This window comes from Ovis canadensis, chromosome 23 (assembly GCF_042477335.2).
Source record: "Ovis canadensis isolate MfBH-ARS-UI-01 breed Bighorn chromosome 23, ARS-UI_OviCan_v2, whole genome shotgun sequence".
Classification (NCBI taxonomy): Eukaryota; Metazoa; Chordata; class Mammalia; order Artiodactyla; family Bovidae; genus Ovis; species Ovis canadensis.
In genome coordinates this window covers 56408164-56424524 of record NC_091267.1, presented here as the reverse complement: position 1 = coordinate 56424524, position 16361 = coordinate 56408164, and the positions used below count along the sequence as shown (strand labels likewise).

The window sequence follows — 16361 nt, the reverse complement described above, 5'->3', positions numbered from 1 at the left end:
TTCTGTCCTTAAAGGCTGACTCAAAGATCAAATTAACTGTTTAGAGAGAACATGTTTGGGGAGGCCGGGAGAGAAGGGACAAAGTTTGCATGCGGTTGGGAAGCAAACCCGGAATGGGTCATTCCTTACTCTGGATTAAATCCGTTGACGTGCAGGATCCTCATTTGCTTGACGATAGTGCTTTTCCCAGACTCACCAGCCCCTGAAAATACAGAGAGAAAGCTGTGACTGGGGGCTGGAGACCGTGGCCATCTCTCCCGCCACCAGAGACGCACCAGCGTCCTGCCCGCGCGCGGACGTCTTCAGGCGCGCGCTCGCAGTCGGCGGGGGCGCTGGACCCGCAGCCCGGCCCTCTCAGCCTCGGGCCGTGCGCTCGGCTCTGGCCAGGCGCCGCCGCGCACCCCCCGGCCTTACCCAGCAGCAGTAGGCGGTGAGTCGCTTTGTAAGCCAGCCGCTCCTTTTGCAACTGCTTCTCGATCTTCTTGTTGGCCTCGCGCCGCTCCTTTTCATCGACGCCCTGGTCTTCTGACGTCTTGCTGTTGCCCAAACACCCCATGCCTGCCCGCTCGCGTGGACCGCAGGCACGGTTAGGAATTTGCACAAAAGGCGGCAGACAGCTGTAGGTGTGTGTAGACCCTGCGGCGGCCTCTCTTCCTCGCTGTTGAAAGAGATGTTCCGGTCTCTCGGTGTTTTCCGACCAGAGTAGGCGTTTCTTCTCCCTCCCCGTGCCCACCGCGAGCTCCCAACTCAGAGAACGCAAAGAAGACGCGCGGAGCCAACTGCTTTTTAAAGACAATTGTTTAGAATGATCTGCTGGATAAACAGCAGTAAGCGGAGACAAGGCGGAAAGCGCCGGTCCTCCGGAGCCGGCCGGGTGGCGCTGGCCCTCCCCGCGCCCCGCGCGCCCGGCGCGCCCCTCTCCGCGCGCCCTGCTGCTCGCGCCCGATGAGCTGCCGGGGGGGGGGGGGTGCCTAGGGTGACCGGAGCATGGACGCTCTGCCGGGTGCCCGGGCCCCGCCGGTGGCGGCCGAGTAAGGCGCGGGGGGACGGAGCGCGCCGGGTTCTCGCCAGTGACTATGGGCACCTGTCGGCCATCCGCGCCCCATCCCAGGTCCGAGCCCCAAAGGCCTCCTCGCGGCGGGGAAAGGGAGCCGACTCAGGGCGGCGGGGCAGGGGGTCCTGGGACTGGAGGGGTGGCGGCCGCCCTCGAAAGGAACCGCGGAGGCTCACCCGCGTGCGGTCCGGACGCGGCGCGCGCGGCTCCTTCGCAGCCCGGACGCGGCGCGCGCGGCTCCTTCGCAGCCCGAGCGGCTCTGGGTCTGGGCGTGCGCTCCCGCGATCCCGCACCGCCTCCGGCTTGCGGCGGGCGAGGCCTCGTGCTGCATCATGCATATTCTATCAGGGGGAGGGTCCGTGCCGTGCTCAGGCACCCCGCCTCCCCTCGTTCCCGTTCTAGATGGTTCCAGCGCTCCCACGCCGCCTCTCTCCCCCGGCTCTCCTCCGCGCGCTCTGAGCAGCTTGGCTACTTTTCTGGAAGACGCCGGGGCCCCGAGCCTGGCTCCGCCGCCAGAACCAGTGAGGGCGGCTGCGCGTTCCCACCTGTTGCGCGGGTGCCAGCCAGTCACTCTCCCGCTGCTGCGGCCGGTGCTCGGCGTCCTCGCTGCTGGACGCGGGGGGCCACCCCTCTGTGCGTCTCCAGGCTCGGGACCCTGCACCGCGCGGCAGTTCCTCTCAGGACTCCTCTCGGCTCTGCTGTCCAGTCCCCCTCCAGCCCTGACGTTCCCTCGAGGTCCCCACGCCTGGCCTCCGGGGTCCAGCCCTCCGCGGGCCTCACCCGGCTTCCCGCTCTTTCTTCCCTTCTCTACAGCTTTTTCCCTCCAGCGGACAAACACCGTCAACTCCGTCCAGTTTGACGTTTTGACCCCGACGGCCCTCCAGGCCATACATCCACGCCACCGTATCTTGCTGCCCACGGGCTCCGAGTTAAAACCTAGGACTGACTCCCCCCGCCCCGCGCGGTTCACCCCACCTCGGTTCACACTTCAGCTCCTGCGGTCAGGCTTTAACCCACCCTACAATGAACTACTCTCTCAGAGCCATCAGCGGACCCCGGGGTCAGACTTGCCCCAGGAACTGTGGTCTTGACCTTCTCTAACTCTCTTGGAGACTCCTTCCCCCGCCCCCCGACCCTGTCTCTGAATTTCCCTCCCCCTCCACCTGGAGCAGGCACCTCAGCCCCAGCCCAGCCCCCTCCTGTCCACAGCGTCCCAAGCACACCTCCACATCGGGGCCTCCCAGGATCTTCCGATCTACGGACCGAGATCTGAGCTCATTCCCTTGCCCACCCACACCTCCAGCCGCTCCTCTCTCTGTTTCTCTGTGAATAAGTTGCCTGATTTCCCGAACCAGGACATGGTTTGATCCCCTCCTTTTCCTTCTTGCAACCCCAGACACTGTGTTCCTTTGGGTCCCTTTCCTAAACATCGCTCCCATTCTTTCCACCCCATCTGCCATTGCCATGGTCACTGTCCAGCCTGGATGTCAGCAGTGGCCTTCTGGTCACTCCTGCCTCCCTGCACAGTTGCCACAGCGACAGTGCAGATCTGACCACATCGCTGTCCCCACCACCCCCAAGTCCCCAGCCATGGTCCATCAAGACTGTTTCCCGGTAAACTGCGCAGCTTGAGCACTCAAGTCCATGCTTCCTGGAGCTGCCCCAGTCCCCTTTTGGCCCCTTGTGCGTGAACACCCCAGGACATAATGTGGGCACGTGTGTGCTTCTCTCTCTGGGAGACTTGCTGTAATGGCTTGTTTACAGCTCTTTCAAAAGTCCACTGGACTTGGGCTCAGTGAGGGCCAGGGTGGAGCCTGGCCTCGGCACCTGCTTCACTGTGCCCAGTTCAGTGCCTGGCCAAGGAGGGAGAAGCCCCATGAGTCTTCACTGGATGGATGCATAAATGAATTCCCGAAGGCCAAAGATAACTCCACTCCAAGTGTAGATTCTTATGAAAGGAATTTCACCATCAGATTTTAAAGATACCCGTCCAGTTTAGCACCATATCCAAACAGGAACACTCTTTCAAAAACAAAAGCAGTGAAGCTTTCTTTCTGTCAGGGCAGAAGCAAAGACACAGGATGAGCTGGGTAGGAGTTTCAGCTTGTGAAAGGACACAATTCAGCAGTGTTCTGAGGCCACCCTCTTTGTGTTAACACAAATATTTACCTTATTTTGGTAAACATACACAACACGGCGTGGAAGGTGGTGGGCGGGGCAGCGCTAGGTGAGAATAGGTGCACAAACACAGCAGAGTGTGGTGGGATGTTTTAAAGGATATGTCTATTTTTTCTAATGCCAAGGTGTCTATAAAATTGTTAGCTGGAAGAGAAGGGGACAAAACAAATCCCATGGAAGCTTGCTGTGCTTAGTCGCTCAGTCGTGTTTGACTCTTTGTGACCCCATGGACTGCAACCCACCAGGCTCCTCTGTCCATGAGGATTCTCCAGGCAAGAATACTGGAGTGGGTTGCCATGCCCCCCTCCAGGGGATCTTCCTAACCCAGGGATCGAACCCAGGTCTCCCGCTTTGCAGGTGAATTCTTTACCATCTGAGCCATCAGGGAAACTGATAAAGGGGAGAAATAAGAACCTGTAACCCTAAAAAATATAGCAAAAGTTTTCACTTGTTCAAATTTAGGAATTAGAATTAAAATAACTCATTTCTATGACTTATCCAGTGATTGCTGGCACTGAGCTAAATCCTTTTCATGGAGTGATTTATTTAGTATTTGCGATAACCCTAAAAGGAACTATTGTGACTGTTGTTTCATAGAATGCTAGAGGGTGAATAAGAGGTGTGTATGGGATCAAAACCTTTGCAGCCTGGCGGTAGCACCTGCACTATCCATCCACAGAACACTGTTGTTGTTGTGTAGTCACTCAGTCGTCTCCCAACTCTTTTGCGATCCCATGGACTGTAGCTCACCAGCCTCCTCTGTCCATGGAATTCTCCAGGCAAGGACACTGGAGTGGGTTGCCATTTCCTTCTCCAGGGGATCTTCCCAATCCAGGGATGAAACCCACATCTCCTGCATTGGCAGGCATGTTCTTTACCACTGAGCCACCTGGGAACCAGTCCAGAACATAAAAGCAACTTGTTTACACGGCAATGCAACATTTCTGATGAGAAATACCAAGGTGAACTTTGCACAGTCTATTACCAGGTAGGAGGTCAAGACACTTAAAAACTAGTCATGTGGCCTTTTCCTAGTTTGGTGTAGGTGACCAGTCCTCCTTTGAGCTTTGAACCATGGGCTCAGAATCCGGAATCCCAGCTGGCTCACCTGGAACACAGCAGCGGCTGTTAGGGAGCAGCTGGGAGCGAGTGATGCTGGCATCTGTTGCCAGGCAACGGCAGCACAGCAGCATCACCACCCTTGCTGCAGCGCACGCCCACCTGCGGATGCGAAGGGCTGCTGAGGGGGCAGCCAGGTGGGGGGATGCTGGGGTGAGGGAAGGCCCCAGGAAAGGAAGAGGGTTGGGAAGACATGGAGTTTAGGGTGAGAGGGCAAATGTGAAACAAAGTGGTTTTTCCTGCTCTTGTTGATGTGAAGAGACAAGGAGTCTTGTGAAAGTGAAAGAGGCTCAGTCATATCAGACTCTTTGTGACCCCATGGACTGTAGCCTGCCAGGCTCCTCTGTTCATGGAATTCCCCAGGCAAGAATACTAGAGTGGGTAGTTGTTCCCTTCTACAGGGGATCTTCCCAACCCAGGGATCAAACCCAGGTCTCCTGCATTGCAGGAGGGATCTTTACCAGCTGAGCTACCAGGGAAGCCCCCCCCAGTGCTTTGAAAGTTGAATTGTTTGAATTTCTTTTGTACTTAATTTGTGAATTTTGAATAACGACTTTGAAATTTGTTTTTTGTTTCAGCCCCTCCCCCCGCCATTGAAGCTGGCAGATGTCCAAAAGTTGACAACTATTCTCTGGTTAGCTGGACCTAAGTCTGTAATAGCAATGGGAACAAAATTCATTTTCCGTTATATAAGGAGGCCCTCTACAGAAATTTAATTGACAACAAGACGGAAAAAATTCAAACGAACTTCTCACATCACCTCAGGCCTGGATTCAGGAGATGCTGAGCTCATTTGAAAAGTGACCAGAATGCTGTGGAGCACAAGATAGCGGATATATTGAATTAAATTTAAAAAAATCAATGTTTTTTTAATAACAGGTTTAGCATTTTATGGGACTTCGCTGCTGGTTCAGTGGTAAAGAATCTGCCTGCAATGTGGGAGACCAGGGTTCAGTCCCTGGGTTGGCAAGATCCCCTGGAGGAGGTCGTGGTGACTCACTCCAGTATTCTTGCCTGGGGAATCCCATGGGCAGAGGAGCCTGGCAGGCTGCAGTCCTTAGGGTCGCACAGAGTTGGACATGGCTGGAGTGACTAGGCAGCAGCAGAAACAGGCCCTGGTGGGGCAGGGGATGTACAGAGAGCAAGAGAACAGCTATCTTGAGTGGCCTGACCATACACCCCTGTAGATCAAAGACTGTGGCACCATACAGATGTTTTAAAGGATTTCTCAGAATAAAATGTTAGAACTACCATCTTTGGAGAAAACACATGGATGTCTGATAACTGGTGCAGTCTCCTCCTTTATGGACTAACTACAGGTGTGGCTCAGATGGTAGACAGTCTGTCTGCAATGTGGGAGACCTGGGTTTGATCCCTGGGTTGGGAAGATCCCCTGGAGAAGGAAGTGGCAACCCACTCCAGCATTCTTGCCTGGAAAACCCCATGGATTGAGGAGCCTGGCAGGCTACAGTCCATGGGGTTGCAAAGAGTCAAACACGACTGAGCAACTTCACTTTCTTTCTTTCTAGCATTTTATACTGTAGAGGTTACTGAAGGTTAAAACCACACTCTAAGACATTAGGAGCAGGAATATTGAAAGATTTAAAAGAGGAGGAACAAAGCAGAGTGAGAGAGACTAGCAGTCCTGACTCAATGCAGTGATATGGACCCAGAAAACTAAAAGCTGTGCCTGTTTTGCAAACAGACTAGGTGGGGTCAGCGTGGGGGTGGCTGAATGGCCGAGGCAGACATGGCTCTTGTGCTGCCTCTTGCCTTTTAGCACTTTGCAGCTCTTTCTTTTCTTAGGGTCTTGGTGGAAATGGTCACTGTGGATTATCTTCATTCTCTGCAGTAAAGCTTGCTCCATGACCTAATCACAACACACTTCAAACATCTTTTTTTTTTTTAAACATTGTTAAATAGAAAACTAGGGAAACATTTTCACCTTTCCCTTTCTGTACACAGCACTCTGAAATCAAATATTGTAGAATTTATGGAAATAATTTCTCTTCCACAGCAGAGCACACTGCTGAGCTATCAGGGATACCCCATGAATGCACATAAGACCACTGAATTGTATACTTAAAAATGTTAAGATGGTAAATTATATGTTTAACTACAAAAACAAGAAAAAAAATTCACACTCAGGATCTTCATCATGACAGTGGTGGTTTCCACTGTTTGTTTTGAGGCAGTTAATGTTGTAATAGTTATGACCAACCTAGACAGCATATTAAAAACCAGAGACACTACTTTGTCAACAAAGGTCCATCTAGTCAAGGCTATGGTTTTTCCAGTAGTAATGTATGGATGTGAGAGTTGAACTATAAAGAAAGCTGAGTGCTGAAGAATTGATGCTTTTGAACTGTGGTGTTGGAGAAGACTCTTGAGGGTCCCTTGGACTGCAAGGAGATCCAACCAGTCCATCCTAAAGGAGATCAGTCCTGGGTGTTCATTGGAAGGACTGGTGTTGAAGCTGAAACTCCAATACTTTGGGCACCTGATGCAAAGAGCTGACTCATTTGAAAAGACCCTGATGCTGGGAAAGATTGAGGGCAGGAAGAGAAGGGGACAACAGAGGATGAGATGGTTGGATGGCATCACCGACTCAATGGACATGGGTTTGGGTGGACTCTGGGAGTTGATGTTGGACAGGGATGCCTGGTGTGCTGCGTTTCATGGGGTTGCAACTGAGCAACTGAACTGAATGTTGTAATTAACACGGGGGCCAGTTCTTGCTTACGAACATTTCCTGCAGTTATAGTTTCTGACCAGCAGGTGGCGGCGCAGAGCCCAGAGTCAGAAGGAGGCTCCAGACACACCACTCATTGGCCATAAAGCGGGTTTCCAACCCTACACTCAGGCGACCTTGAGGTTACAAAGATGAATTCCTTGTCGCCGATCTCAAGCAGTTTAGTGGGCCAGTAGAGAGGAGCAGACTTGCAGTCAAGTCCTCAGGGTTTTGTGGAGATCACTGGGACACTGAGGGACGTGTGTGGTCAGTTATGAATGTGAAGGAAAATGTCACTTGAGAGGATGTGTGCTAACCTCTGTAAGTCACCCTCCGTTTTTTTAGAAAAGACACTGAAAGGTGCTCTGTTTCCAGCAGCTCATCTGATAAGATCATCTCAACAGCTTCGAGATTATCCACACTTTGCAGAGAAGGCTGTGGTCTGAAGGTCCCACAGGGGCCTGACTGGGGTGGAGCCCTGTCTGACCCCAAAGCCTGAGCCCTTGTCAGAAGGAACTCTGACAGGTGGGGAAAAAATTTGCACCGTTCTGTCTTCCGGAAGGAAAAATCAAGCCCATCTCCTTTTGAACACGGGCAGGTTAATCTGCATATAATAACTGATGAATTCATTAACTCTTCGCTCAGTTACCTTAGCAACTGGTTTCTTTTAAAATTTGGCTTAGTTACAGAGTCTAAAGCAACAGTTTTCCTTGTAATAGAATGTCAACCTGTGTATGAAGTTCAACGGAACTTGAACCTGCTCCATGACAGGTGAGAACTATGGGCCTTTCCCGGGAAAGTTGGACGGGCTCTTCCTGAAGCTTGCAGACTGTGAACCAGGGAGAAAGAGCCTAGTGTGTTGTCATTTGTTATTTATTTTGTCATTAGGTAGGAACCGTTTGATGAATTTAAACAACAGGTCAATTCAAGACTGATGTTCAAGAGGTAGACTGAGTGCGGACAGATCCCAAGCCCATAGATACGTGATTGACAGGACAGAGGCATGCGTGGAGGTGGTTACTGAGAAACAGGACTTTCAGAGAGAAAGAGAAAGCACAAATATGGAGTGGGAAAGGCAAGACAAACCTGTGGGATGGACTGCAATTGTAGCAATCAGAATGAACTCAGTGTCAGATATGTTTGTCTGTGATTATCTGCATGTACATGTGTGTCTGTTGTATGACTGTGTACATGTATAGCACACACATGCATCTATTCTCTTGTTCTGTCTGCTGAAAACACCCAGGTGTTAGACACACTAGTAGCTGTGAGTGTACCTAGTGCCCAATCTTGGCCCCCAGCATCACCCACCACCCAGAGGAGCCAGAACTCCTCAGAGAAATAGCAGATTCTGAGGAGGGGGCAGTGGAGTCACAAGATAAACCTGGAATATGGTTACACAGAAAGTGAAAAAAGCGACAGTCCCTCAGTTGTGTCCGACTCTTTGGGACCCCTAGGACTATACAGTTTATGGAATTCTTCAGGCCAGAATACTGGAGTGGGTAGCTTTTCCCTTCTCCAGGGGATCTTCCCAATCCAGAGACTGAACACAGAACTCCCGCATTGCAGGCAGACTCTTTACCAACTGAGCCCCTAGAGAAGCCCAGAAAATAGGAATATGCTTTCAAATGGTGGGGCAGGTCCCTGAGAACACAGAGCCAGACCAAAGGCACTCCCATTGGACCAAATCTGGGATGATTTCAGCACCAAAAGAGTTAAGGTCAGTCGTGAATTCTAAGTCATTGAAAAATATAGGAATACCGCATGTCCATGCCAATGAGAGACAGAGCCAAGGCAAAAACAACACCCTGCTGTGGATGTGACTGGTGATGGAAGTAAAGTCCAATGCTGTAAAGAGCAATATTGCATAGGAACCTGGAATGTTAGGTTCATGAATCAAGGCAAGTTGGAAATGGTCAAACAGGAAATGGCAACAGTGAACATCAACATTTTAGGAATCAGCAAACTAAAATGGACTGGAATGGGTTAATTTAACTCAAATGACCATCATATCTACTACTGTGGGCAAGAATCCCTTAGAAGAAATGGAGTAGCTATTGTAAGGTCGGACCCGGGGGCCATGATGGGCCGCCGCTCCTCTCCCTCCCATCAGCGAGAAGGTCCCTAACGGAAGGATCCTCCCAGATCCCGGAGACCAATGACAGCACACTTCGCCGGTTGCCATGATGAGCCGCCCCTCCTCTCCCCTGAGGGCAGGGGACGTCCCTAATGGAGGGAGCCTCCTGGATCCGGGGGACCAATGACAGCACACTTCGCCAGCTAAAGCGCCCCCCCCCCCCCGCCCCACCCGCATAGAAAAACCTATCAGCTCGCCATGCCTTGAACCGGCAACCTATCCAAACCCCCCTCCACTAACCCGGCCATTCCTCGCAGAGTACATATGTAAACAAACTTCTAACATGGTCGGGCGCGCGGACTTCCTCAATCTGCACTGTTCCGGTCGGGAACCCCGCCTGGGAGCGCTTCACCATTAAAGCCTGTTAGACACTCTTTCGGTGTCCTGGTCGTCTTTTACCTAACAGCCATCATAGTCAACAAAACAGTCTGAAATGCCATACTTGGATGCAATCTCAAAAATGACGGAATGGTCTCTCTTCATTTCCAAGGCAAACCATTCAATATCATAGTAATCTAAGTCTATGCCCTGACCAGTAATTCTGAAGAAGCTGAAACTGAACAGGTCTATGAAGACCTACAAGACCTTATAGAACTAACACCCCTAAAAGATATCCTTTTCATTATAGGGGACTGGAATGCAAAAGTAGGAAGTCAAGAAACATCTAGAGTAACAGGCAAATTTGGCCTTGGAGTACAGAACGAAGCAGGGCAAAGGCTAATAGAATTTTGCCAAAGGAACACACTGGTCATTGCAGATACCCGCTTCCAACAACACAAGGGAAGACTGTACACATGGACATCACCAGATACTGAAATCAGATTGATTATATTCTTTATAGCCAAAGATGGAGAAGCTCTATACAGTCAGCAAAAACAAGACCAGGAGCGGACTGTGGCTCAAATCATGAACTCCTTATTTCCAAATTCAGACTTAAATCGAAGAAAGCAGGGAAAACCACTAGACCACTCAAGTACGACCTAAATCAAATCCCTCATGATTATACAGTGGAAGTGAGAAATAGAGTCAAGGGATTAGATTTGACAGACAGCCTGAAGAACTATGGACAGAGGTTTGTGGCATTGTACAGGAGGCAGGGATCAAGACCATTCCCAAGAAAAAGAAATGCAAAAATGCAAAATGGTTGTCTGAGGAGGCCTTACAATAGCTGTGAAAGGAATAGAAGCGAAAGGCAAAGGAGAAAAGGAAAGATATACCCATTTGAACGCAGAGTTCTAAAGAATAGCAGGGAGAGATAAGAAAGCCTTCCTCAGTGATCAGTGCAAAGAAATAGAGGAAAACAACAGAATGGGAAATACTAGAGATTTCTTCAAGAAAATTAGAGATACCAAGGGAACATTTCATGCAAAGATGGGCACAATAAGGGACAGAAATGGCATGGACCTAACAGAAGCAGAAGATATTAAGAGGAGGTGGCAAGACTACATAGAAGAACTATACAAAAAAGATCTTCATGACCCAGATAATCACAATGATATGATCATGCACCTGGAGCCAAACATCCTGGACCTTGGGAAGCATCACTATGAACAAAGCTAGTGGAGGTGATGGAATTCCAGTTGAGACATTTCAAATCCTAAAAGATGATGCTGTGAAAGTGCTGCACTCAATATACCAGCAAATTTGGAAAACTCAGCATTGGCCACAGGACTGGAAAAGGTCAGTTTTCATTCCAATCCCAAAGAAAGGCAATGCCAAAGAATGCTCAAACTACTGCACAGTTGCACTCATCTCACACACTAGCAAAGTAATGTTCAAAATTCTCCAAGCCAGGCTTCAACAGTACATGAACCATGAACTTCCAGATGTTCAAGCTGGTTTTATAAAAGGCAGAGGAACCAGAGATCAAATTGTTAACATCTGTTGGATCATTGAAAAAGCAAGAGTGTTCCAGAAAAACATCTATTTCTGCTTTATTGACTATGTCAAAGCAGTTGACTGTGTGGATCACAATAAACTGTGGAAAATTCTTAAAGAGATGGGACTATCAGGCCACCTGACCTGCCTCTCGAGAAATCTGTATGCAGGTCAGGAAGCAACAGTTAGAACTGGGCATGGAAAAACAGGCTGGTTCAAAATAGGGAAAGGAGTACGTCAAGGCTGTATATTGTCACCCTGCTTATTTAACATATATGCAGAATACATCATGAGAAATGCTGGACTGGATGAAGCCCAAGCTGGAATCAAGATTGCTGGGAGAAATATCAGTAACCTCAGATATGCAGATGACACCACCCTTACAGCAGAAAGCAAAGAAGAACTAAAGAGCCTCTTGATGAAAGTGAAAGAGGAGAGTGAAAAAGTTGGCTTACAACTCAACATTCAGAAAACTAAGATCATGGCATCTGGTTCCATCACTTCATGGCTAATAGATGGGGAAACAGTGGAAACAGTGACAGACTTTCTGTTTTTGGGCTCCAAAATCACTGCAGATGGTGACTGCCATGAAATTAAAAAACACATACTCCTTGGAAGGAAAGTTATGACCAACCTAGACAGCATGTTAAAAAGCAGAGACATTACTTTGTCAACAAAGGTCCGTCTAGTCAAGGCTATGGTTTTTCCAGTAGTCATGTATGGATGTGACAGTTGGACTATAAAGAAAGCTGAGTGATGGAGAATTGATGCTATTGAACTGTGGTGTTGGAGAAGACTTTTGAGAGCCCCTTGGACTGCAAGGAGATCCAGCCAGTCCATCCTAAAGGAGATCAGTCCTGGGCGTTCATGGGAAGGACTCATGCTGAAGCTGAAACTCCAATACTTTGTCCACCTGATGTGAAGAACTGACTTATTTGAAAAGACCCTGATGCCGGGGAAGATTAAAGGCAGGAGGAGAAGGGGACAACAGAGGATAAGATGGATGGCATCACCAACTTGATGGACATGAGCTTCAATAAACTCCAGGAGATGGTGATGGACAGGGAAGCCTGGCATGCTGCAGTCCATGGGGTTGCAAAGAGTTGGACCTGACTGAGCGACTGAACTGAACTGATAACAATGAGAAAGAGATAAAGTGGGGAGAAGGGAAATATTATCAGTCATGGAGAAGTGAGAACCCTCTCAGTTCTTGGTTCCTTTTCTTCCTCCCTGTTGGGTTTCATTTGTGTGCAATTTATCATCTGTGTCCCCAGGTGCTTATGCAGTGCTGACCCCATGCTGGGTGCTGCCCAAGGAGACAGGACTCACACTGTTGGGTTGTGGGTTCTCTTCAGTTCAGTTCAGTTGCTCAGTCCTGTCCAACTCTTTGCCCCTAGGGGTGATTATTTATCCACAGGCTGGCCAGAGGTCATGCTTGTTAGAAGCATGGCAGAGACCAGGCCAGTTTTACGTGGAGAACTGATGACAGGCCAACCTGGAGGTGGGATGCCCTGCCTGGGACAGAGAGGACAGGAGCAGTCGTGCAGAAAGGACAGGTGCATGACCTGTCTGGGGATGAACAGTCTCGCACGGGCACACAGAGTAGTTATTCCCAGAAGAGAGAAAAGGGACCGCACCAAGGAGGGGCCGCTGGAGGATCCACCAACACTGGGGGATGGATGCTGCTGTGTGGAGGTGCGCGCGGGTGTGTGCAGGTAAGAGCCCGGTCAATGGGCCCGTGCCCAGCTCTGCCACTGGTCGGCCATCCATAGCCTTCTTCTCTCTCCCAGCATCACCTTTCACACCTGGGAGCTCAGATCCAGCAGGTTTCCCTGTTATCGGCGGGCAGGCATTGAGGACCACGGTTTGGGAGCGGCTGCCCCGCATCCATCAGGTTTCCCCCACCGCAGCGCCACCTGGCGGCCGCCTCAGGAATGGCCTGAGGCAAAACTTGGCATTATTCTCTGTTGAACAGAGAACCCCGCAGGGTAGGACCGCAGGCGCAGTTACCTGCAGTTAAGAACGATAGGGTCCAGAAGCTGGAATATTGAAGAGGCTACTACTTAAATTGTTGTGTTGCTACTACTACAACACAACAGAAAGACAACCCAGTTAAAGAAGGAACAAAGTATTTGAACAGACATATCTCTAAGGAAGACATAAGGAAGTATTCTAAGGGAATTAGGTCTTCCCTGGTGGCTCAGACATAAAGCGTCTGCCCGCAATGAGGGAGACCCGGGTTCGATTCCTGGGTCGGGAAGAACCCCTGGCGAAGGAAATGGCAATCCACTCCAGCACTCTTGCCTGAAAAATCCCATGGACGGAGAAGCCTGATAGTACAGTCCATGGGGTCGCAAAGAGTCGGACGTGACTGAGCGACTTCACTCACTCTAAGGGAATTACATATAAAATGAGGGGACTCTGCTGACAGAGGGGATCAGGAAAGTCTTGGAAGAGGTGACACTGGAGACGACCTTTGAACTGAGGGTGAACAGGACACTCAGTGGTGTAGGGGAGAGGATTCCAGTGTAGAGGGCGGGGGAAGCTCAGGGGCCTGCAAGCAGGTGGCACAGGCTGTGTGGTGTGGCAGGTCCACCCACAGGCAGAGGGGAGTGGGCCTTGAGAAACTGGGGGGAGATGAAGGGTATAAACCCTGAGTTATGAAACAAAGTCCCAGGATGCAGTGCATAGCACGTAACTACAGTTAGTAACACTGTGCTGTGTACTTGAAAGCCGCTAAGAAAGTAGATCTTAAAAGTCCTCTTTGCACACAACTTTTTAGGTAACTATGTGTCGTGATGGGTGTTAACTAGACTTACTGTGATCACTTCACAATATAGACAAATATTGAATCATTTTGTTGTACACATACAACTAAGTTTTCTGTCAACTGTATCTCAATTTAAAAAAATACTAAAACAAAGTAACCTCCTAAGAAAAAAGAAAAGTTTGCTACTTGACCCTGTCCTCTTTAGCCTCATAGCAGAAACAGAAGACAATACAAGAAAGTCAGTGTCTTTTATCAAAGACAACAGGAGTGAATTTTCTCAAAGTTCGAGAGGCTGGAAGGTCCAAGAGGGAGGTGCTGGTAGGGCTGGTTCCTCTAGAGGCCTCTCTCCTTGGCTTGCAGACTCCCACCGGCTTCTCCCTGTGTCTTCACATGGTTATCCCTGTGTTTTCACATGGTTATCCCTGTGTCATGTCTGTGTCCAAATTTCTTTATAGTAGGATATATAAGGATACCCATCAGGCTGGATCAGAGTCCACCCTAATGACCTCATTTTACTTATTACTATTTTTGGCTGTGCTGGGTCTTTGATTTATGGGGGTTTTCTCTAGTTGCTACTCGAGTAGCAGGGCCTACTCTTTGTTGTGGTGCATGGGCTTTGCATTGTGGTGGCTTCTTTTGTAGCTGAGAGCAGGCTCTAGCTGCATCGGCTTTGTAGCTGCATCCCTTGGGCTCAGTTGTTGTGGCACATGGGCCTAGTGGCTCCAAGGCTTGGGGAATCTTCCCAGACCAGGGATGGAACCTGTGTCCCCTGCACTGGAAGGTGGATTCTCATCAACTGCGCGACCAGGGAAGACCTTATTTAATTAGCCCTTTCAAGGCTCTGTCTCTGAGTACAGATGTTGGGGGCAGACTGAAAGGACATTTTATACAAGGGACTTGGGCATCCTCAGGTTTTGGTGTCTGGAAGGGCCCTGGAACCAGTCCCCTGTGGATTCCTGACGGCAGGGACCATGGTGTGACTCATGTCGTGACCACAGTCTTTGGGTAGTGGGTTGACTTGCAGGATATGGAGGTCACCATAGAAACCTGTCCTTTGTTTTCACTCAACTGCACTTGATGGAATTGGGTACTGTTTGTTCCCAGGCTGACACACAGAAATTCAGGTCACAGATAAATGGGCAGGGGGCCTGCCCCGGGGCGCAGTGGCATCACTGAAGCCCGCCTCCCTGGATGCTCTCAGCTCCACACTTACCAGATCATGCCCTACACTGAGGCCACGGCCAAGTGGAACCAGTGACCCTGGCCTTCAATAATGAGCCCGTCCAAGCTCATTATTGTGCCCAAGCCCAAAGGGGAGCTGTTTCTTCTGAGAAAACACCACTTGCCAGAGGGGAAGTGGGTAGTATTGAATGCACATCCTCCATTAGTGCACCAGAGCAGCTGCGTCTCCGTTGCCTCTCAGGCCAGGTGGCACCAATCAATGGCTGGCTGGAGTGCAGGATGCGCTTACATTAAGAAATGACTCTAAAGCACCAGTTACTTCAGAGCTTCCGAGAGAGCGGATTACATCACCATCCTTCCTGGCCTGGGAGGGAAGGACAGACAGAAAATAGCCACCTCCCCCCCTCGAGGCTTTGCTGATTTTTCCCAGCACATGGAATTTTCTCGTATGTGAAAATCTCTAACAACCAAATGAGAGAGACTGCTCTCACCCCCTGGGGGGACACCACAGAGGTTGCTGGGGCTTTGGGACTGGACCATGGGGGCAGGGGTGAGTTCTGATGGTGGAAAACATGCTGGCATTTTGCTCTACATCTGCCCTAAGTGCAACCTTAGTACACCATTCTCTGACAAGCCCCTCAAAATGGAAAAAGAAAAAAAGAACCCCCTGGTCCACGTTTAAAACAAGTCTATTCAACGAGTGTACTTTGATGTTTCGGTGACCTCCACACCACCTCCCTCTCCCAGGCCCCACTCCATCCTGCACATGCAGTGCCCATGGACTGGGGTGATGGTGCTGGTGTTCTTGTCTCTGCACAATGCCATGGGGACACCTCTCTGCTGACCTCTGGGCAGGTGAGTGTCCTGAAACACAGCCTGACATCCTTCTGAACACAGGCGACCCCACATCAAATGGTGGATTAATTCCAACTCGTGCTCTCCAGGGTTGTGCTTCCTTCTGACTGGGGGTGTGGGTTCAGGGTCCATCCACCCTTGCCCCGGAGGCCCACAGTCCCCCTGCTTGTTCTTTCTGCGCTGTCCCTCGGCCACACCTGCCGCCTGAGTCTTGCTTCACCTATGGAAATGTGGAGCTCTGTGTCTGAGGTTATGGGTGATGGTTTATACAACAGACTGACGCAGGGCTGTGACTGCAGCCCCTCCAGGCTGTAAGGACATGCTGTGAGTGTGTGGGTCTGGAAAAGTGAGGCACAGCCAGAGCATCTGGAATTTCTCCTGATGACAAAGTCCACAGGGCTCCAGTAGGCCGGGGTGGGACAAGGCAGCACACTGAGAAGGAGGTGTCCTGAGCATC

The 16361-nt window shown here is 50.3% G+C and overlaps 1 protein-coding gene across 2 annotated transcripts in view; it reads right to left on the bottom strand.

Moving 5' to 3' along the window:
• Positions 1-1550, bottom strand: part of LOC138428443 (guanine nucleotide-binding protein G(olf) subunit alpha) — a 49769-nt gene extending 48219 nt beyond the window's left edge. Inside the window, exons 1-3 of one of the 2 annotated variants that reach the window (XM_069569199.1) lie at positions 1262-1550; positions 415-658; positions 130-202 (exon numbers count right to left, since the gene is read on the bottom strand). In XM_069569199.1, coding sequence (XP_069425300.1) covers positions 130-202; positions 415-556 — 215 coding nt within the window. In that variant the 5' untranslated portion in view covers positions 557-658; positions 1262-1550. Of the gene's footprint in view, positions 1-129; positions 203-414; positions 708-1261 lie in introns of those variants that run through there. The other variant, XM_069569200.1, reaches the window with a different exon arrangement.
• Between the last annotated feature and the right edge of the window lie 14811 nt (positions 1551-16361).